Here is a 24,383-nt window from a genome sequence, read left to right as displayed (position 1 = left end):
ATGCGCCTGCAGGGCAAGAGCTGAGCGAGGCGCTGCCACCGCCACGCGCTGAAACCTCACAGCTGAGCCCAACGGGGAAGCAGCCGGGGCACTTGAGGGAAAGCGAATGAGGGGAAACAATAAAAAAACAAAAAGTGCTATCCGGAGCTCACGGGGACCCATAGACCGCCGTGCTCCGGCGGGGTGAGCGCAGCGCCCCGGCTGAGGGACCCCGGCCGGGCCGGGCAGCCCCGCCGGCCCTTCTCGAGCCCAGAGGCGCCCGCCTCCGGCCCGCCAATGCCGCGCGCTGATTGGCGGCCCGTTCGCGCTGTAAGGCGGCCGGCGATTGGCGGCGGTGGGTGCCGCGCTGTAAGGCGGCCGGCGATTGGCGGGCGGGCCGGCCCGTGCGGGCGCTGCCCGGCTTTGTACACGCGCGGCCCTTTAACAATGGGCGCGGCGCGCGGCGCCGCGTGATGGCGGCGGAGCCCCGGGGCCGCCGCGCCGCGCTCGGGTGTCCCGGGCCGCGCCCCGCCGCCTCCCCCGCGGCCGCCGCCACCTCCGCGACCCCCTCACCCGGCCGTGCCCCGCGGCGGGAGGGGGCGGCTTAACGAGCCGCACTTGTGCCCCGCATGGCGGCCAGCTGGGCTGGGGGGCCGGGGGTGCCCCGCGGCAGCTGATCGCGGTTAACCGGGGGCGAGCCAGAAAGGGGCGAGGGTGGCGCTGCCTGTCCCGCCCTCAGCGAGCGCCGCTTCCTCCCCGGTGCCTGGGCCCGGGCGCCGCGCCGCGCCGCCGATGGAGCTGGAGGCGCAGTGGTGGACAGGACAGCTGGCGGCCGATATCCACCAAGCGCTGCGATACAAGGTAGCCCGGGGGCCGCTGGGCTGGGCTGGGCTGGGCTGGGGGGACCCAGCGCCTTTGTGAGGCCCCGGACGGCGGAGCCGCCGCGGGGGCAGCGGGCGGGGAGCGCGCGTGGGGCGGCCTCGCTCTGCCGCCGCGGCTCGGCGGGGTTGGCTTTTGTGAACTCGGAGTCCGCCGTGGCGTCCCTCCGCGGGCGCTGGGGCCGTCTGTCCGTCTGTCCGCGGCCGTGACAGCTGATCGGGATGGCCGGACTGCGCTCCCGCTGCTCTCCGGACAGGGGAAGGGCTCACGGTGCGCCCGCTGCTGCTCTTGAGATGTTTGCAAGGCTTAAACTCGGCAGAAAGCATTGTGGTGTTATTGGAACAAAAAATCCCGACCAACCAAGCAAAAACCCACAGAAGGAAACGCTGGGTGCGTTAATAATAGTAGAGGGTTTAGGCAATTGCTTAGAAGTTGCTTCGACTGTCTCAGAGTTGTCCCTCGGGACTGTTTCCGTAAAGCACATCTTAAATACCCGGGCTGAAAATCAGTTTGCAGTGACTGAACCTACTAAAAACGTGCTTTTGTTGCCTGATGATCCTCGATGAGCGGATTACTTTTCCCGGAGTCTTGATTGCTTTACTCTTTTCCGGTGATAGAGGGAAATAAGGGAAGGACGCGATCATTTACTTGCTGCCAAAGTTATCTTTACTAAAGCTAAGTTAGTGCTGTGAGAGGTGAATTATAAAGCCTAGTAGGTAGGAAGTTAGTTTTGGGCTTTTGTTTCACTTACGTTAAAACTTTGAAAAATTGGTGTGACTCCATTCCAACATGATGTCATTAAGTTAAATTAATCAAGATAATTTCCACTGGAAATGTAATTGTACTCAAAATCCTACTTGAACACAGCGTGTGGGTGCACATTCTGTCTCGTAAATTTATTCATAATATCAGAGGACTGCACTGCTGTTCTGCTGCAAACAAGAAGAGGTAGTGGCTACTCAGCAGTAGCCTGAAGGGATCTTTTTTTTTCTACCAGTCCAAATTTTGTATTCAAAATAGATCATGGCACAGATTTTCTCAAATGCGGTGTTTCTAGGACCTTTGTTTTGTGTGGTACTCCAAATCTGAGACCCTATGAGCTTAACTAACTGCTTTAGAGCACACTGCAGTGTCAGTGTGACATCAATCATATCGGGTCAGTGTTTTAACATACACTTGAGGTGAACGTTGGTTCAATGCACGCCCCGTTCCTCTTCCTAAGGTTCAGCTGGCTGTCAGAGATCTTTTCCTGGAGGCATCGGCAGGAGATCTGGCAGCTCTAGAACACGCAAACACTAAGTGCAAAGTCTGGTTGCCCAGATTGAGCTATAGCAAGAGAGGGGTTGAGTTAAACTATTGAGCTTTGCATTGAAGCAGCTGAGGAATACTTGCATGCCCTTGTACAGCCTTTGCAGCAGAGGTAATACAACAGACATGGTAAAAGCTGAAGTCACTCTGGCTGATTGCCCTAATGAAATATGTTAAATTTTGTTAATATTGTGCAGAAACAAAGTAATTTTTAGTTGTTCTGTAATACAGCAAATAGATTTTGTTCACTGTGAAGGGATATTGAAATGATGAGAAGGGAGAAATCCTTTGAAACTTCTGTTATAAATATTAAAATATCAGCTATATTAATCTGATACCACTTCAAACTAAGTTATGGTTTTAATAACATTACCTGCTGTGGTCCATCTAGGAGCTAAAACTGCCTTCTTACAAAGGCCAGTCTCCCCAGTTACACCTGAGAAGATACTTTGCAGACCTGATTGCCATTGTGAGCAACCGGTTCAGGCTCTGTCCTGCTGCGCGCCACCTGGCTGTGTACCTGCTGGACCTCTTCATGGACCGCTATGACATATCCACACAGCAACTGCACGTGGTTGCTCTGTCCTGTTTACTTTTAGCAAGTAAGTATGTGGCACCCAACTTTAACTAGACTACTACTACTAGATTCTACTGCCAAATGCAAGGTGTGTCCTGGTGGGATGGAGCAGGTGGGGGAAACAAAGTAGTTATAAATGATGAGCAGCGCATACCAGTTTGGCATAATTGGTAGAGCATTTCTTTAGACATGTTTTGATTTCTGTTGGCATCTGATGAAACTGAGGGTGGGAAAAAACAAGCTGTGATTAAAACCTAATGTTTATATTTGTAAACAGATTATTCTAATGTGAACTTTAAGACCTGTGTTGTAGGAACAGAAAGACTGTCTTTCTAGGGGTATCTCAAAATACGTATGTCCTGTGCTGGAAATGAGAAATTTGCATATCTCTGATAAAGAAAGAAATTAAATAAACCACATGTTGACTGCACTGCATTCTGTTGATTGTGCTGTGTAGTTCTGGAATACTCCAGGTTTTGTAAATGTAACTGTTATTTAAGCAAGCTATGCCTAACATAAATCCTGTATTGTCACATATAAAATACATTGGTGAGTACACAATACTCTGAAGACAATTAATTGCAAACATTAATTATAAACAGTGCTGCTTATATTGACCTCAGTTAGATTCTTGTGGCATGTACCCATCTTTCACCATGTGGGGACCCTTTTTCAATATCCCTGAAAAAATAAGGGTACCGTTTGCTGGGAAACCTGCTGGCACTTGTTCTTAGACAAATAAAGTCAGAGAAACTGGTCCTGGCAGCAGAACTAAGTGTTGGTTCAGTTTCTGCTGATCTGTTTCTCTGAATGTATTCTCATTTTCTCCAGTAAGGGCTCTAGGCCCTCTTTGCTACAAAACTGGAGTGCAGTGGTATTGGACAGATTTCATCTTTTCACTGCATCCCGTGTCCACCAATACAGCTATTCAGCAGAGCAGTTAAACCAGAAAAAGAGTTATTTCAGATTCTTCTGAGGGTAGACTTTGACTAGGTGCCACCAGCCAGTCAGTAATCTTCTCTTGGCAAAGACTGTCGTGCCGAGTATGAAAACATTGCCTCAGAAACCACCATAATCCATTTAGGAAAATGGATTGGCTTTGAACTAATGCTGTATTTTCAAATTAAATTCATGTTCTGAAGAGAATTTTTTGCTTTGTTGTGTTTTAAACAAATCTCTGCCATCATTCATGGCAAGCTGCAAGTAGAGATTTGAAAGCTTGGAGTACTCACTCTTCTGAGAAGCACTGTATGGGTTGGTTGAGAGAGAAGCAAAATGCTGTTTTAAACTTTTGCCCTGTGTGGCTTAAACAAGCAGTTTAATCAGTGGTCTAACAAGTTATGACATTGTGGTATATCTGATAAGGTTAAGGAAATAATAAGAGAAATTATTATGTGACTCCTGAAGTTTTTATTTCTGTAATTACTGGAGTATGGGAAACAAAAACTAACAGACTGGCACTGGTATTGGATTAAGTCCTATATAAGTACCTCCATTGTTGAAAAAAGTTCATGTATGTTCCATCCTGCAAAACTCAAAGAATGTACATTTACAGCCTATCATGTAGCACTAAATAGAGAGTGTAAGATGGAAAGAATTTGCAATGAAATTGAAATAGCACAACCATATGGCAAACTGTATAGAAATGTGACACTTGTTTCTCTTATTAATGGGCTTTCTACATACACAGTTTTGCTTTAGGCTAAAAACATACAGGCCTGATAAGTTGAAAGTCCAAGGGAGGTTGCAACAGTGTATGTGGCAGAGGAGGTTTTCAGATGCACGCTGCTGAAATCCACTTGTTTGCCAGATCTCAAGTATAAAACTGCACCTACCATTGCAGGCAATAAAAGCAGCCAGGTTGGCTGGAGCTCTAGCTATGCTCTAATGAGTTTTAGACACAAAAAGGGTGTGTGGGGGTGGGAGGGTGATTAAAGCCAAATGCTCTTGTGGTGTGTGTGCCAAGTCACATCAAAGTGGTATTTCACTGATGATGGGAAACATTATACAATAATTTGGTGACAAAAACTTGCATATGCAGTGTCAGTGATGTCCTAATATTCTGCTCTTGGCAGCTGGCTCCTGTGTGCCAGCATGGGAAAACCAACAGGAAACATGGCACTGCACAATATCCTACACAGTGTTTGACATTATCTGCTGAAATTTAGCTCATTTTAGTACATACCCCTTTTTGTCTCTAATGACATAATCCATTTGAGCTTTGAATCTGCAGGAAAGTCTCAAGCTTGTTTGACACAGTAGAATTGAAATATGACCAACAAGACATTAGCTGCAATCCATTTTATAGTTCATTTGTGCTGAACCTTTTTTTTCCCTTCTCTTTCTGTTCACCTGAAGGTAAATTTGAAGAAAAGGAAGACAGTGTTCCCAAACTTGAACAGTTGAACAGCCTGGGTTGTATGACGAACATGAATTTGGTACTAACAAAACAGAATTTGCTTCATATGGAGTTGTTGTTGCTAGAAACATTTCAGTGGAATTTGTGCCTCCCTACTGCTGCTCATTTCATCGACTATTATCTTTCTATTGCTGTCCATGAGACTGATCTTCATGATGGCTGGCCAATGGTTTGCTTAGAGAAGACTAAGTTATATATGGCAAAATATGCTGATTACTTTCTGGAAGTATCATTGCAAGGTGAGTTACAGATTTCAAATGACTTCTTGGTTGTCTTGACAGACAATGCCAAACTTAAATGAATTTTTTTCTCATTCCTTCTTTCTAGATCATGAATTTTTAAATTATGCCCCTTCTTTAGTTGCTACTGCATGTGTAGCTTCTTCAAGGATTATCTTGCGTCTCTCACCCACGTGGCCTACGCGGCTGCATCACCTGACTGCCTACTCCTGGGACTTCCTGGTGCCGTGTATTGAGCGACTCTTAATGTGAGTTAACACCAGTGGCTTTTTAAAGCCCATTTCTGCATCTGTTGTTACGCTTAATTGCTGCCAATAGTGCAATTACATTTCTTTATAAATTTCCGTTCCTTTGTTCTAAAAATACTTATGTATTAGGGAACACAAGTTTGGTAGATCTTTTTAGGCAATAACTGTCTTGCTCTTTCCAACAGAGAAAACTTTATCAGATCTAATCTCTTTCCTGATCTTTCAACAAATAAACTTATGCCTTGCATTTTCACTGAACATCTGGGATGCTTTGAGCATCTTCAATAGTTTGTTTCCAATCTCTAGTCGGCTCCGAGAGCAAAGAGCTGTTGAAGAGTACTAAAGGCATAGGAGCTTTTATAGAGAAGACTGTATGCCTTCGAAGTTCAAGGCATGCTTCAAAGAGACGATGGATCAAACTTGCAGATTATTTGAGTGGCCAGTTTGGTGGGAGGAAATGACCAGGAGTTTGTATCTATTTTTGCTGTATCCATTTTTGCATTACAACTGACATGAGATAAAAATGTCAGTGAATACCAAGTGAACCTTCCTGGGTAGGCATGTTACACAGTCTGCTTTCCCTTTACAGAAATTTGCTCTTACCCAAGTCTAACATAGTTGTGATCAGCAGATGCATAGCTGTATCTGGAAGAACCACGTCAGCCTTAGAAATGTGACATTATCACCCTTGATGGCCTCTGCTGGCTTCACTTATGTGTATAATGAAAGGAGTAGTACCTAAAGCATGCAAGTGCTGTTACAGAAGTGTTCTCAGTATTGCTCTGGAACAGAGGGAGGGCACCAAAGTTAGGAATGAAATGTGTAGGTGGCATCTGCTTAACCTCAGCGTAGAATTAAAAAAGAGAGTGTGTCTAGATACATTTCAGACAGTTGTAAATCAAAGGTAATTCAGATGAGCCATACTGGATAGGCTAGAAAAAAGGTGAGAGGAAGAAAAAAAAAAAGTCTCTAGAACAGGATCCAATATGAATATGCATACAACAGTAACAGTAGGTATCGCAAACCTTTGTGGTGTCTTTTCTTTAGAAACCTTATGCTGTGTGTAATTTAAATTAGGTTGAAGCAGCAAGTTCAGGTAATCTGGTAATTTATTGGGCTACTAAAGTACAGTAGCAAACTTTATTGCACTGTAATTCTAGATCCCGCTCTACTACATGTATTGTACTTGGCTTTTATCTGTATTTATTGCTATACAGTGAAGTGAAATGCTGGAAAGAGAGACTGTACCCTAACCAGATTTTGAAACCATAGGTGATTGTAAAGGGTAGCTAAAACTGGTTTTGTTTTTTTTTTTTTTAATTATTTTTAAAGTTTTGGAAGCTGTCAGATACTTGTATCATTTTTTAGAGTGCTCTTAAACATTAACTCAAAGGAATTTAAATGATATTAATATATATTTTTATTCATTTTGTCTTTTCAATTTGTTTTAGTGCGCATGATAACGATGTGAAGGAAGCGAACAAGCAGAAAGGACAACAGGCTCAGTCTGCCCAGCACGCTGTGTTTCAGCCCCCAGCTCCAAGTGCCCAGCAGGCCAATGCTCAGCAGCACGTACCACAGTACCTGCAGGCTCATCAGTCTTCCCTGCAGTACCACCACCCAGCATCACAGCAGCCAAGCTGCCAGCAGATATTATCATCCACTCACACAGCCTCTTACCCGCTCCAGACTTGCCCTGCTGCCTTACAGACCAGTGCTCAGGCTCGAGGCCACGTCCAGGGTGCTGCCATGTCGCTGGCTGTGCCACTGGAAGTGAAGCCATGTATAAGTGTCTCCTACAACCGGACGTACCAAGTGAATGGACGATACTCCTGTATTACTCCCTGCTTTGAGAGGTGATAAGTACAAAATGGTTTTGTGCTTGTTTGTTTGGGGCAGAGAGTTGCCTGGAAAATGGTTTCATTTTTTTTTGTTAAACCTCAAAGTTTGAGGGCAAAAAAATTAAATAAAAAAGGTGTCTTCCCAGGAAAAAAAGCAACTGGATTGGCAACTGGTACCACAGCTCAAATAACAGCCTGCAAAAAGTTAGCACACAGACCATCCTCTGAAAAAGAATCTGTATGCATGGGGATAATGCATTCTTACTCTGACTCTCAGAATATTCTGCTTCTAATGTGTGTCTGTGAAATAGTATTCAAAAGAAAAACAACTGTGGACTAACTACAGACTTCTAATGAAGGAGAAATGCAGTATTACTTTGAAGACATTTATGTCATCCCACCGTACAGTATTAACACGTTATACTTACTGAAACTTAAGAATCCACGGAATGCCAGACCTCTGCAGGTACATGGAAATCACAGGAAGAAACAAATCTCATGTGGCTAACTCCATAATCTTGCCCCTGTTTCATGACTTGTGTTGGTTATTTGCTTTAGGGTAACGCATGTGAATTAACTGGTATTTTGGCTAGTTTTTAGGTTTTGTACCTTACAGGACAGACAATATATTTTTGCCTCTTTTATCCTCCCTATCTTTTTTGTGCTTAAAGTAACTCTTTCATACTAACTCAGGGACTTTTCTACTCATTACTCTGTGCTGCTGGTTTGTACACTAATTGGGTATAACTTGGGGAAGGAAGGTAGAGAGGGAAGAGACTAATAGCAAGTGGAGTCAGGGCATCTATGCAGAGTACCAAAGGGATATGTTAGTGTTCACAAAATGTAGATGTGAACTACTGCCCAGCAGTGTGATAATTGAAGAAAAGAGAAGGTTTCAACTGAACTTGTACTGTACCAGAACTACTACAGGGCTATGATTTCTCTGTGTACACACACACAAACACATGAATATTATTAACTAACAGAAAGCATCCTCCAGTTGTACTGACAGTATCATCCCTACAGAAAAACTACACTTAAATGCTGACAGAAATCCAGTTCTGTCATGTTTATAGTGGAGGGAAATTCTCAGGTAATAAAGGGGCAACTTTTTCTTCTACTATTTGGAAGTTCCAGAAGATGTAGAGATTTGCTCTTCCAAGTGGGTGGATCAAAAATATTTTGAAGAGTGAACTGCTTCATCACAAGTAAGGTGCTAATAATATAACTTTATGGAATTACACTATCTCCTGTGGAGTGGGTAGTCTTAGGGTTTTCATCCACCTCTTGGATGAAAATTATAGTAGAGTTATTAATGGAGATGGTTTTTGGGGTTGTGTGTTTGTTGGGGTTTTTTGGGGGGTTTGTTTGTTTGGTTGTTTTTTTTTTTGTTTAAATACAAGAAGATATCAGACTTTCTCCAGTGATAGAATATGGGAGGAAGTGGTATGAATGACAAGATTCTTACTACTTTAAAATATCTTTATAGTATATGGGTTTAAGGCTTTTTTTTTGGTAGTTTCATTTGGTTTTTTACCATCTTCTTCCCTGTCTTAGTGGCAGCACTTAAAATTGTGTACCATCAAATAATACTGAATTATTGTGACTTACAGAAACTGTTTTGAAAGCAGGGGCAATTAAATTACATGATCAATATGAATATGAAAGCTTTATCACCATAATGTTCAGAATGGAGGAAGGACAGCTGTGTTCATTCTTTCTGGGGCTAAATTATAACATGCTACAAAATATGTATTGTTAAGGAGAAGAAATCCTGTTTCTCTCGTTTTGTCTTTTCAATCTCAATTTTTGTTGTGGGCTTTTGTAGCATAGATGTGCAAGTCAAGAAGAATAGGAGGATGAATGGAAAAGACGACCCTCTCCCTTTTATCCTAGAGAATCAACTTTGAAATAGGCATAGTGTGGTCAATTCTTTATTAAAATGAAAGTTGGATTGTTTTTTCCCCTCTCCTCTTTTCATCTCTTAATGAATATTTCCCTGTGTCTGAGAGTAGTGTTAAGTAGAGATTTTCCACCTCCTAAGATGCCATGCTTTTTACTCGGCACTATTACCCATTTTAGAGGGAAATGGTTTCATTTTGTTGAAATGCTGTATCCAAGTCCAGGTGCTCTAACTACCTCTGATGCTATGAATGTACAGTCTTATAATAGACCATGACTTGAAATAACAGCAGATGCCTGTAGCAATTTTTTTTCTGTAAAATCTTCAAATCAGCTAACTTGTCATCTTTTTTTGTGACACAGCAGTATAGGCTCTTCTTTTTTGGGGGGTATTAGTAAATTTATCCCATAGGCATTTGGTATATAAAAAATTAACTAATACTTAACACTGGAATTATAATGGGTGGGGGGCTTATTCAGTTAGTTAATACCACAGCTTTACATATAATAGGGTATTTTTATTTGACTATTTTAAGACATTAGGTCAATTGTAAAAAGATCCACTACATACTGTTTGTTTTTAATTTATTACTTAGTCTGAGTTTTTTCTGACACTACAGCTGCATCATTACTACAGAGAAAATGTACACTGAACAGTTTCAATCTATATTATTTAAAAGGGCTTTATCAGTGTACATTAAAAATACACTGTTCTTACTATTAGAACCAAAATGTGTTTTTTATGGCATAAATAAGAATGGTGCTTCTAAATGCAAAATGTCCAAAACAATGGAATCTTTGTGAGTGCTATGCATTCAACTTATTTTTTAAAATAAAACTAGTTTTGAGTAAGAAGGCTCCAGTGTGTATTATGCTTTGTATTGTTTTTTTTAAATATGTAAACTGTCTTGCTCTGTGTAACTGGCTGAAGCTGTAAGGACTTCCTTCTCTCCCTCCCCCCTTGTTTTCTGTGACATATCGTAAGCTTCAGGAACACTCAGACTTCACAATTGAAAAAAAAAGTAGAAAGGAAATCGTGCAGGAAGGAGCTTTAAAACTAACTGCAGCCACAGCATATGCTAAATATTGTCCACTTCAACAATGAGTCTAGTACACAGCTGTAACAAAGAAATAAAGAACAAAAGAACTCGAGTATTGCAAGAGCCAGTGGGTGGAATTAATTTTGTTCTAACACAAAAAAGCAACCATTAATACTGGCAATCTCAGATTTCTAATACTAGAAATCATTAAGGAGACATAGGAATAACCTCTTGTCAAGAGCTACAAGCACTTGTGTTATTTTCAATAACTGTGAAGGCTCAGTCATGCTGCAGGCACTGTAGAATCACATGATGTATCCTCACAGATATTTTTGATTGTTTTGAACTTCTGATAACTGCTGCTTACTAGAAGTTCTATTTCTTCCTAACACTGTGCACATTTTGTATTTGTAGCAAGGCTGTGATTATGGCCCAAGTCACAAAAATGAATAAGCTTGCTTAAAATTTAATTTGTCTGAAGTTACTCCATTTAGGAGTAAACCACTGATAGTGAAAACCTTTTTGGAGGACCTAGGGCCAGAGGGAGAGCAAGCTGTACTCCATTCCTGTAAGGAACAAGGGCAATGATAGCATGCATATTACATGGATACTTTGATCTGGAAAGTTTGTCCTCACTCTTAAGGCAGCAAAAGTCAAGTCTGTCCAGACTGTGACCTTGAAATCTAAAGTAGTTATATTTTTTTTTCACTGTTATTACAAAATAGGAACTACCCATGACATTTCTGAATCTCCTAACAACTACAGGGACTGCCAAATACTTTCCAACATTTCAGTAGAAGTCTCAGCTTCAGATTTGAAATTGCAAGTCTGAAGCTATTTTTGTGTTTATACATAACAAGAAAAGCCTTATCTCTGCTTCCCATGACCCAGGTTCATTATTTACTTTAAATGGGAGGATATTTATGGTCTTCCAGCATTGCAAATTTAGCTTAAAATATGAATTTTAAAGTCAACATTTTAGTGACTGACACATAATCAGAAAAAAACTCTTCCAATGTAATACTGTGGTGACAATATATATAAGCCAGAAAGTAATGTAGCATATTCCTGCAATAATTTATTAACTCTGCATTCTAAATGTTCACAAGAACAAAAGTCTTGTGAGTAGATAAGACTTTATCTGAGTGAGTGCAAGTGCCTGGTTGGTCATCCTGTATTAAAAGGTTGTCAACAGCAATTTTTCAAAACACCAAGTAAAGCAGCAATAACAAAATACACACTGTTATTTTTAGTCTCCGTCTCAGTGATATTTTAGAAGTTAGGGCACAAGTACAATTTTGAAGCTTACATTAGACTGTTTGCTCTTTGCTGGAATTAAATGTAATGTAAGAAATTTCTATAACTTCAATAGGCATGCATTCTGACAAAAGAAAGCATTTGCTACTGAACATTGAAAAGAAAAACCCTCCCTTCAGTTTGACCTACAGATTTATTAATGAGACTCCATGCAAAAGAGGACAGATTGTCAATGCGCCTGTTGTTAACACAATGTCATGAAAGATTTTGCCAAATGGTGTTCTGATTTACCCTCTCCAACCACTATTAACTATGTTACTTAGAGTTCTCTATTATTTTGTTTTAAGAACACAAAGCTACAGACAGTAGCAAGGCTTTGCTAAGTGCTTCTGTATGCTTGGACAGACAGATTTAGCAGGAGGGTGGATGACACTTCAGACAGCAGTGCTGCAGATCTCCAGAGGTGGAGAAAGTCTTCAGAAATACCACAGAGCCTGAGTTTCCAGGCAAAGTGCCTGTATCTTGGAGAGCAGTTCTATGCTTCTGTCCTTGCATCTCATCTCAGTGTTCACATCTTAGCTCCTGTTTGCTGTGCTGCAATAAGGACAATGTCCAAGGACTTGGATATTCCATTCCCTTTTAGCAGAAACTATGAATACCTTGAAGACTATCTGCACTGACAGATGAAGGAGTAGATTGTGGCCACGCATCCAAAAGAATGCTGAATGGCAAATGGGAAAATTGGATAAGGCCCTACTGGGCAACGGCTTTTCTAACTAGTAGGAAAGTCCCCATTAGACTTCTATACCTGAGTTAAGGTTATGTGCTCTAAAGGGATCCTCCCACCATACAGAGGTGGTTATAAGACTCTTTTGGGAATTTCTTGTAAAGTATCCTAAGACTTAAGAGAACTAGTTGCTAAAAAGGTAGCAAGCATGCAACACTACACCTGCAAGAGACCATCAAGAACTTTTTCCACCTCCTTGATTAACCAGACTGTGACAACACTTTCTCCTGGAAAAAGCTGCCTGTTTTGTTTGTTCCATAAGCCATCCCTGTTTATATGTGCCTGTTTATACTTGATGTTAGTACATGCCTTGTTTTTTTTTAATAGGAAACTATCCTATCTCCACATGCTTAAATTCTCCCCATTCACAATGCAGTAAGTATTCTGGAGAGGATAAAAAAGTATCAAACTGCTCATAACATATCCTCTTGCAATACAGCGCCATTAAGAGATTCCAAAAGAATTTTTCAAGAGTTAGTACAAATGCAATTTTCCCTCCTATATCAACGCAAAATGGATAACAGAAATTACATGTATTTCCATTAGAAAAGTAAAAACACTATTTAGCTTCCTTACATACTTGCAGTAATATAAACAGATTTAAAGCAGCACTTTCTTCTGCAACCTTTTGCAAGTTGTCTATTTCCTTTGGAAAAAAGGTGCAGGACAACTCTGAATAATTTTAAGTCTTTCATATGTTAAAAGAATAATTACAGCAAAAATCACAGCTGCCTCAAATATTACTCTATGTTGAAATAACAGGATTAAAGACAACTTCTGTAAGTATTTAATTTTACCTCACTTCAACTGCAGTGACTGCACTGACAGATTGAAAAAAGTGGTACTGTTTAAAAGAAGATTCTAAGACCAAACTGTAGAGGGATGCAAAATAATAAGATAAAGGAAAAAAACTGTGTTCTTATTCATCTTGCCATAAAAAACAAAAACAAAAACAAACAAACAAAAAACCAAAAAACCAAACAAGGATGATTAAGTAGAACTGAAAGGCTATATATTTAAATCAAAATTAACTAGAACAAATTATCACAGCTTTCAATGAGGGCAAGAGCTTAGCAGGATTTTCAAGAGATTAAGCCCTTACATAGCTAATGAAATCATTCAGGATTTAAGCCAAATACTAATGGAGGTAAGGAAGAAATATCTCTTAATGCAAATTAGTCAGTTGGATCTATGATGGGATTTCTTGCACCTTCCACTCAGTGAATCTGATTAAATGCAGAAAGCAGAGCACTTTCCTAGACTTGATCCAGTTACTTTTCAATACAATTTTGTGGAATAATAGATGTGTATATTCAGTTCAACTGAACACTGCATGTGCTGTATGCTTTCCTAGGCACAGAAATAAAAAAGTGCAAACATTTATTGAATTGAAGGCTTAGTTCTAAAACAGACATTCCCAAAAGCAAATATTATTTTAAAAACACCTTTAGGAATTGTGATAAAAATTACATTTTACTGGTTCAGCTTCCTCAGTCACTACTAGCAAGCTGTCAATTACAGTATTAAATTGTCAGTCAAAGAGTGGGACTTGATGATGCTTGTGGATCCCTTCCAACTCAGAATGTTCAGTGAATCTGTGAAATTCACAAATTATGCTTTTTTTACTGGATGCTAAAATAACTTGAGATCAACATTCAATAGCTCATGGCACATTCAGCACTTTTAATACAGTTCATTACTAAAGCTGTTTTTCCTTCTTTGTTAGACCACAAGTTATTATTTATTCTATTTGGAAATTGTGTTTTATAATTCTTTTAGAAATACATGTTCTTTGAAGAACTATTTTTTTCAGTATCCTATGAACTATAACAGACAAATTACTTTGATTTGTAACTTCAAAGCCTGACTACAGAGGAAAATTATGTAGGTAAATAATATTATGTGCTCCAAGGCATTAGGAAATAAATGTCTAATTCAAGGTGTATCCAAGGAAAACTTGTGGTACAGTCATATGAAATCCACTTCAATTAATGTATTTTTGCTAACATGTCTGTATTGTATAAAATAATTTTAATACAACATAAAATATGGTGTTTAAGGTATTAAATACATTTTACTCATATTATATCACTTGAAATAAAAGGAAAATTTAATTATTTATATCTTCCTCAAAGGATTCTACTTGCTAAGTTCTGTAAAAGGACACCAACACTTGACAAGAAGAACAGTAGTGGACTTTTCCTGTGACAAAATATCTTGGGAAATCCTCCTCTAGTTTCAGAGAAGTAGAATAGACACCTTGGAATAATGCAGTTAAATACTGACAATCTAAGGAACCTGTAAAATTAAATGGACTTGGCAGTCATTTCAACCTACATGATTCTATGGTTCTATTCTATCATGTTAAGACATCTAGTATTCTGCAATTCACTTTCCATAACTCTATTCAAATTGAAAAAGTTAAAAGTTATTTAAAACTTATTTCAATAAAAGGACTCTAAAACAGCCTATTAAACATTTTATTGTTAACAGCCATATTCTAAATATCCTTAATTTAATTTTTTCTTCCAACTTCCTACAGTGTATATGCTCAAGAGAGTCATCAGCTATGAACACAGAGTCTGGAGCTTGAATAGACTAGAATCCACTGAACTTTCTATTCTTCTTGGAATTCCTTGTGTTGCTCAGACAAACTTAATTTCAGCTCCTCCTTGAGGCCTCCATGCTCTCCTCACCATGAGGGAAATATGCTAGCACCTTTCATTGTAGTCACAAATCAGAAAAAGAAGTGCTTCCTTAACAGGATTTGGGAAAAGACTTTGGAATCATGCTACAAAAGTAGGGAGCCGTCTTCATATCTGCTCCAAGACACACAGAGACACCAAGAGCTCTCACAAATACACTGGAGCTGTTGTTATAATATGTACTACTGGACTCTGTAGAATGTCATCACTCTGAAAACCTTATCACCTTGCTTTTATAACAACAAATAAAAAGCTCCTACAGATTTTTTGCAATACCACAGAAATATTTTGTATTTAATTTTGCATGATTTCCAATTGCTCCAGAGGAGCTGAGAACAGAATAACTGATCCAAGCCAGTTCTTTCTCATATGAGTGGCCAACACATAACCTTAAACACATCCTATCAAAAGCAAAGATGATATAACTGTGAACAAAAAGCTAAAACTATTTGTTGGCAGATTGAACAAGAAACAACAGTGCTGCTGGTATAGGTACCAGAAATGGTTCCTCATATGCTAGCTTGGATCTAGCCAGTTTTCTTAGATCATCCAAGATGGAGCACAGAGTCGATGTAGTCATATCATTTCCAAAGCCCACAGAAGTCAGACATGATTTTCATATATTATTGTACTTTGAAGTAAGCACTGCTGGATCCAAAATGATGCAGTGCAAATCAAAGACTCAAGAGTCCTAAGCTTAGAGTTCACCTTTTCAAATTGATACAAAAATGACAGCTAGCCAAAAAAAAAACCCAAAACACAGAAGAGCAAAATAACTATTCCAAATTGTAGTTGCAGTATCCTAGAGCAATTTCAGTATATCAGTTCAAGGGCTCTCAGTTGTGAACACTTTCTCATTTCACCACTCCTCAAACATCCCTTTTCATGGAAAGAGAAGCTGTCTGCTTCACATCAAAGCACCTGGAAAGTTCCCTCTGATGACAGATTTGAACTATCTGGAGAACAGTAATACAGCAGTAGGACAGAACTAGTAATACAGTAGTAACTGAAAACATGGAAACAGAAGTCTTGTAAAGGGGTCTGGAGCTCAGCACAGAGAAAGACGAAAACTTTAAAATACTATAAAGGCAGAGATGTCAGGTTCTGGTTACACAGGTAAAGCTACAATACCAGTGTTTTCCTGCCACCTACTGATAACTTCCAACTCCCTTTTTACCTGGCAGTTTACTCATAAGATGTTCTATAGATTAATAAGTAACTCAGCTGCTTCTGACATCTGCTCATGCAACTATAAATTTCTTTGGAATTACTAGAATCTTAAAATAAGCAAGTGATGAATAGCCCTGTGTACAGCTGCCACTGACAGCGCTCATGTGGACACATCTGTTTACAAGAAAGGTATAAAATAATTTTTAATATCTATAATGATAACAACTGCATAATTAGCCAGGAAGGGATTATTTCATGGTCATTATTATTATTTCAAGGTCACCATGCTACAAAGGGTTTGAAAATTGAGATAATAGATACCTCAAACTATCAGTCTATTGTTTGTACCAATCATCACAGTTTTTATTCCCATTTCTGTTCTCTGCATGATTTGGAAACCCACAACATTTTTTCTGGCCTCATCTGCAACTATCAAGAAAAGCATAAACATTGGCAGGAAACTATAAAAAATCTCCATAAAAACGGACCTCTATGTCAAAAACAAATAACTCTCAGAATATACCCATCCTTTGCATGAAAGAGTTTAAAACCCATTAATTTCATAGCTAATCTTACCATAAAGATAGAGCACTATGAAAGTATTTATTACCAGAAAAATAATCCCTAATTTATTTAGTTCAATGAATGGGAAAGCTTCAGAAAGAGTTGCAAGAAACATTTACAAGAAAACTTGCATTCTAGAGACAGTGAAGAAAGTCAATTTAACTTCATAAACATAGAGTGCCACCAAAAGCCTACAGCTCTACTCAAGAAGATCATATCTAGTATGGGATCCTGAACCAGCAGATATGGGCACACCACAAAAGAATCCAGGAAGCTGACTAGTGATAAATTTAAACTGGAGTACATGATAGAAATAAAGCATTGTGATATCTAAGTATTAGGACAGCTCTTCTAGGGGTGTGATAGATATTTCCTCATGATATCCAATTTTTGAAACAACTAATTGAAAGAGGAGCTGTAAGACTTCTTAATGAAGGAAAAGATAGAAGTTTATATCAGTTGGCTTCTTGAAAAAAACTTCGAGCATTTCAACAACAAAAGTATTTCACAGGATGTCAGGTTCCTTTGTAAAATTCTAAATGTAGCTGAAGAGTTCACACTTTAGAGAACCCAGAATTTTTCCCAAACCAAAAACATTACAAAGGAATAATGTCCATACTGCTGTAGTGCCACTGCCTTTGCTGACTCTTGCTCTGCCTCAGAGCTCCATCTCATGATAAATTGTGGCAGCTCAGTGTGAGGATTCACAAAGTTTCATAGAATATACAATCCCATCAATCAAGAATGTGAAGTATTGCAGTCTACAAAATTCAGCATGCTAGATGCAGTATCTAATAAAAATGTTTGGTTTCAATTACATTTCAAAGTTTTTACCCAGAGCTTCACTTAGTAAACATTTGAGAGAAAAACTGTGAATTTTGTTCAAAGGACCATAGCATCTGACTATGTATCTAATACCTGTAAGTAAAATTTTGCAAGCTATAATAAAATTCTTACTGGATTTTTATCATATAATTGGTACTGTTAAGTAATACATCTAATATGCTTCTAATTATAGTAAATCCAAATGTGTTGAAAGTATCAATAGAGACTTTCAACTTAGGTTGATAGTGAACAAAATTCTCTGCTACATAAACATATAAAAGAACAGAAAAGATTGATTCAGAAAACATAAAAGAAGTCACAGAATAAATGTAACACCACTTATCAAATGTAAGTTTAAAACACAGACTGTATCTGAAACACCAAATTACTGGAATACTGTATGTTGTAGCTACCTATAAACAGAAGTTTTACTACTGCAACAGCTGGAAACATTTACATTTTTTAATAGCTTCTTCAGTAACAAAGTTAAATTCTTCTTGCAGCTGCTCAAAAGTATTTTGGAATGGTTTGTTCCCTGGATCCTGCATACTGTGAAAGAATGTAAGGGCACAGCTGGAGGGCTTTACAAATTGCCTCAATTTCAAAATAACTTTTTTCTTAATTAACCTTTACAGACATTACACAAACTTCTTCAAGACTTCTGATATGTCTTTCTGACTAGCACCAGTAGCATAAGTATATGCTAGTACATGGCTTATCTGAGCCAAAATTATTTATCAGGTCTAATTGAAATCTCTTTTAATTGAAAACAAGTTCACACTTTTTTTTCTGAAGTGAATTTTTGAAAAGTAGAAAAATATGTGTACTTTTACTTTAAATTGTACATAAATATTTTTCTGCATTACAAGCATTTTAAAAATGTCCTCTTCTAAGAAGCAGTGTTGTAAATTAAAGATGTTTCTTACAAAATAATTTCATTTGTTTTTTTCTCTTTTCACTGGATTAGCAGATATTACTGATAATAACCTGTTAGTCACGAGATGCATCACACACAGGGAGCACAAGCAGGTGAGCTGCACAGGACACACATAAATCCAGCACAGCCCTCACACATCCGAACGGAGGCCTGAGCTCTCCAGGGTTAATCTGAGCTCATGCAATAAACCCACTGTGTTCAGAACATCCCAGAGTTACTGAGTGCTCACAGGACATCTGGGTGTCCTGGAGAGGACAGACCTTTATCCCAGGCACACAAGTGACCTTTCCGCAACTGCAGCAGAAGATACAGCTTCCTCTGTGTGGCTGTTCTGGTATGAGACCTAATCTCAGGCAACAGTCCTGCTTTGGGGTTTTAAATAACTGTGATAACTACTTCAGTTTGTTCCCATGCTTTGCTTTTATCCACTGAACTTTTAAAAAACATAACGAGCCTTAACTTGGTCCCTGTTATTTGTAATCTTAAAGCCAAGGAACTTGATGAAAAATATTAAGAGTATCTACAATTACCCTGTCACCTAATACAGTACAGACAATATGTATTTCCTTCTAAAAAAACATGTAGAGGGATTATCAAATCTGCTAAACATTACCATAACTAATTCCATCGTATACGAATACCCTCATACATGAATACTTAGCATATTTGGGATCAAACTCAACTGCTTTAACCCATTTGATAAATCTGTCTGTGACTAAGCCATCAAATTTCAGTAGCTATTTCTGCATTGATATTTCTTGGCACAATAAGATAAAACCATCTATCATTAATTGCAGAACATTTAAAGGAACAAATATTTATGGCAACAGAAATTTCTTATAATGTAGGCAATTTTTAGAACACATTTCAAATTCTGACAGATTAATTAGGTTATCTGGTTTAACATTTCAGTTATTTAAAAAAATAAACTAGGAAGCACTAAGAAACCCTAACCCAACTCGCAAACAGTTCCCACAGATCTGAACATGAAATTCTAACAGATGAGAAAGCTGATAAAACTTAAAAATATGCAATTCATTACCACCTGCATCAAGAAGAATTTATCAGCTGTGAAACAGGAGCTACAGGAAAGCACTTCCTCCATCAGGTGCCTGTGATAAAGCATGCATACCTTTGCCTGACATCAGAGCATGTAGTTTCTTCTTCATCTTGAAAGAAAGGTAAATCAAAATTTGTTGACAGAAGAGAAAAAGCCATTCAATAAGACTGTGTGTATATATATACACATATTTTATATATTTGAAAAGTCATCCTCTCTGCCCCTCCAAATAAAGTGAAACTTCCACTTGATTTTAATGGACCATAGAAACTATGTGGTTTTCGAACAAAATTTACATTTTGCCGCCTCACAGCCATAGCAACTCCACCTGCATTCTGACATCTGAATTGCTGATGAGCTTATATTTCCCTGAAGGAGGATGCTTTCTTGAATTTACAGTTAATGGAGGAGAAAAAATGAATTCTCTAAAACCTTCCGTAAACATGCTCCACAAACAAACACTTGACGAAACAGTTAGAGGTCAATATTGACAGCCTGTCAGATCAGAGTTCAAAGAGGATTCTTTTTGGTGAGGAAATATCATATTCCTCGGTGTCTCCTTTCAGGACAAGGACATGGTGTTCAGAACTCAGCCCAGACCTCATCTGTTTTTTTTGAGCTGTCACTTACTGTAGCTGTAACAGAACTTACCACAGAAAGGGTACAGTTAGAGAACTTGGGCACTTTTAGTACAAAGCATGCTACTTTCACTTCAAATTATTTTACAACCTGTAAAATAAGTAAACTGGCCCACCTTGACTGGTGTAATTTTAAAAGCACCTGAGCACCTCACAACCTTCCCTATGGTTGTTCCAGTAACACTTCATCAGTTAATGAAGTGCCACTCAGCCATTTCAGTACAAAAGAGCAAAAAGATGTACCTACAAAAGCATTAGCTGCTTTTATTCAGGCATTAGTCATTTGACATCTAAATTATTGTCAAAGTGACTATGAAGAACAGTTATACTACCCCCCATTTTTTAAGTAACAATGACTTTTTAATGGCTACAAATGCAAATTTTCATGACTGAGTCGTAAAGAGATCTGCACCATTATGTACGAGTACCTCCTTCCAGCAGCAGATTTTTCTCAGCAATTATTTTAGATCAATTTCAGGTAAGTAGAAAGAAAAGTACTCAAATTTCAGATTATTAAAAATAATGAGCTGTGGATTCCCCGATCCTGGAAGTGTTCAAGCCCAGGTTAGATGGAACTCTGAATAACATGATCTAGTGGAAGGTGTCCCTGTCCATGCAGGGGCTTTGGAACTACATGATCTTTAAGGTCTCTTCAAACCCAAACCATTCTATGACTCTGTGATTATATGATTCAGACATACTACTGATTTCACAGAAAGTGCTTCTGTGTGATAACAATTTATCCCATCTGGTGGCAGTTTTATTAAGGTCTAATTTATTTATCCAAATTTTCATATGTTTAATATATGATTACTAATACTATATATGACAATTCTTTCTGAACTATTATCTGATACTAACACTAAGATTAGTAGTCTTAAAAATATTTAATTAAATTTATCAAATAGGTTTGTAATTTAAATGATTTTTAAAGTAAGATTTACATCAGCTGAATCATCATATTCTGTCATTCAGTCATTGATACAATCTCTTATGTTTTCAGTTCTTGAGGGTTGGTGTCAACCCTCCTACAAGCAATACTATTTCTCTGAACCTTATTATATCAGGACCATGCAAAGCAGAGATATTCACAGTGCAAGTAAATTAGATAACTGTATTTTAGGATTAAGATCAATTTGGTACCCAAATGCTAAGTATCTGATGAATGAATATCTGATATTGATCAGATAGCACTTTAAAAACTAACTAAGGAAGATAGTGATATGCTGAAGACATGCTTACAATTTAAAAATATTTTTATAAAAGACTTGTAGAATTTCCAGTTTATTTGTGTTCCAGCATGTGGTTTACAATCCACAGGAGCTAAAGAAGAAACAAGAGGAAGAGATTTAGTCAGAAAACAGAAACAAAGCACCACAAGATGAATGAAGAATGTCTGAGCAGAGGGGAAGAAAGTCAACTGAAAATTGCAGAAGACTGAATTTAGTACTGGTCCCAGCTTTCAGGTAGAATACCTGGCAGGCAGATGTGCCTAACCTGACCTGGAGAAAAAGGCACAGTTGCTGCAGCAGGCACTGTCATCCTGGACTTGCTCCAAGAGCAGGGGATTGTGAAGAGAGGTTGTTTGTGAACATACACTTAGAGAAACTTAAATGGGGTCACAGTCAGCTCCAGCAGGACCAGGCCATCAGGTTGTCTTAGAAAGTTTCAGAACTTCCTCCAACTACTAACTCTATACAAGTGAGCAACCATTTGTATACTTATTTTCTTCTCATAATATATTTAATAATACAACTAAATACATATACAAGTTTCCTTACTGATCTCAGTAAAATAAATACTTACATGTCCTAAGGAAGACTTGTTCTACCAGATGCTCCATTCAGAATGGTACCATTAAGTCTAGATCAAGGTACAGAACTGTCACTCTAAATGCACATCATTCATGCTAGACCAGATTTTCCAGTTAATAGCAGTGCCATTTGTTTTATGACACAGCGTAAACAGCAGAGAGGATGCAAAAAAAAAAAAAAGGTCTGTCTAGGCACTATTCAATCTCCAATAAAGACAATACAATGCATCTGCAGAACAAGCAAATGATACTTTCTTTAAATACTCTTTAAATTTTAGATAGTCTGTATTTTGCATACTGCTGTACCAACACTGTTCAAGTAGGGGCAAAGTTGAGGCTGAGGTGATGGGGATGGCAGAGACAGCAGCACGGATTCCTTATTTAGGGCAGTGAAAGTATTTACAGAGGTTTGGGTGCATCCAGATCATCTGCAGTTACTAGTACTGCTGCTGAGAGAACAAGAAAACTAAATTCAGAAACTTCTACCTTAAACCATGAGAAATGTCACCAAGTTTAATGGGACTATTCAGTATAAGCACATAAAAATAAAATTAATACATTCCTAACTGACTTGTTAAGTTTTGCTGCACAATAGCAGGAAAATATGTAAATAAGTATTTTTATTGTACTACCTTCCAGCAGGTTCTGATTTACAAGCCATTCCATTTGTCGTATACCAACATCCTCAGCGTCTCCAGCAAGGTGTGCAAAACCAATCAGGACTAACATCCAGTGGAGCACAAACCCCACGTATTTTTTCCCTATACGCTAAATGCTTGCCCAGCGTGTCCCGTTCCCACCGGCGCGGCTTTCAGGAGCCGCAAGGCAGCGCCGCTCCGCCGGGCGAGCCCGAACGCCCGGCCGGGGCGGCGCTGAGGCGCAGGAAATGAAAAGAGCGGCTTTATTTAATCTGCATTGCTTCTGGATGTTGCTGCGTGCTTCCAAAAATCAGAGCAAAGCGATTTCGGGGAAATGCTGTAAAGAACCTACCACGTTCAAACCAATATTTAACACTTACTGCATCAGAAGTATTGGGTAGTGTCACACTGTACTGCCGAACACAGAATTCAGATATTCAGCGGGCTGTTTTAACGTTTTCCTGAAAGTCAAGGTCACCTTTCCAAGATCTTTGGTTTACAGGCACGGCTCAGCCATGATTATTTCATCTTCTTTTAATCTAACAATATAATCAAACTGCCTACAAGCATCCCTCAAAAATGCACAAATATTTATTTGTAACAAGTCAAAGCCAAATCACTTGATGCAAGTTTTCCTTTTTCAAAAAGGACTCTGCTCTCACCTACAATAATGCAAATCCACACATTCAAAAACAAGAGTTATTACTGATCTATACCAGCATTATTAACAAAACGCTGTCTCCTGTCCTTTTCAATTTCTACTGACATCCCAAAGACTAAGATTAAAATGAATTTCAATTAATGATTCAATTAAAAATATAAGTGCTGATGTTTAGTAATTAGGCAGGAAATAAAAATTGTTAAATACTAAACGAAATATGCAAAAATGAAGAGGTACGATCTATTAGTTTGTACTGAGCACCAAGAGGGCTCATCCAATATGGAATGCATCACAAGCAGTATATGGAAAGGGGATCTCTAAGTTCCATACATGAGGCACCTAAAAATTGCTGCCCCAAAGCACTTACTCAAGACTGAAGGAAATATTTCAGGAAAAAAAGATACCACAGAGCAAAGAAAAACGTAGTCGAAATGTACTTGCTCCATGAGCCGTGTTAAAGGATACCGTATCAAGCAGAAATAAAAACGAATTAACAAACAAATTCCGAGGACCAACAGAACAACAGCTGTTTCCCTGTAAATCATGGTTTAACTTTTCGGAACGTGCTTCTAGTACTGACAACCATCCCGGCCTCCTCCCACAGACACCAGCTCAGAGCGGTGCGCAGGTTCACACAGCAGTAACAAACTTCAAGAACTTTTAAAACAAAACCAAATCGGTTAAAGCCTGTGAGGCAGATGATGAGCTGTTTTTTAAATCGGCATGACTCGCACATCCTTGACCACTGCTCTATTCCGAAGCACACGCCCGCAGGACGAGCCCTCACAGCCTCCCCGAGGCTGCGGCGCTCCCGGCCCCGCCCCGCGCACGCGCGGAGCCGCCGCCGCCCCTCGCCCCATTGGCCGCGCGCCCCGCGCCCCGCCCCGCCGCCGCGC

The 24,383-nt window shown here is 39.1% G+C and overlaps 1 protein-coding gene across 2 annotated transcripts; it reads left to right on the top strand.

Annotated features, from left to right (window-relative positions):
* The first annotated feature begins 614 nt into the window (after positions 1-614).
* Positions 615-8,143, top strand: CCNJ (cyclin J). Of its 2 annotated transcripts, none has more exons than XM_021536260.3 (5): positions 615-840; positions 2,558-2,768; positions 5,102-5,401; positions 5,523-5,649; positions 7,101-8,143. In XM_021536260.3, the coding sequence occupies exons 1-5, from the start codon at positions 772-774 to the stop codon at positions 7,507-7,509; spliced, it is 1,116 nt and encodes a 371-aa protein (XP_021391935.1). In that variant the 5' UTR covers positions 615-771; the 3' UTR covers positions 7,510-8,143. The 2 variants fall into 2 exon arrangements, with proteins under 2 accessions (XP_021391935.1, XP_021391934.1); XM_021536259.3 differs by having other exon boundaries at positions 616-840; positions 5,490-5,649.
* Positions 8,144-24,383: the final 16,240 nt, after the last annotated feature.

Source organism: Lonchura striata, chromosome 7, assembly GCF_046129695.1.
Source record: "Lonchura striata isolate bLonStr1 chromosome 7, bLonStr1.mat, whole genome shotgun sequence".
Lineage (NCBI taxonomy): Eukaryota > Metazoa > Chordata > Aves > Passeriformes > Estrildidae > Lonchura > Lonchura striata.
The sequence above is the reverse complement of the archived record's forward strand: the minus strand, read 5'-3'. Positions and strand labels throughout refer to the sequence as shown.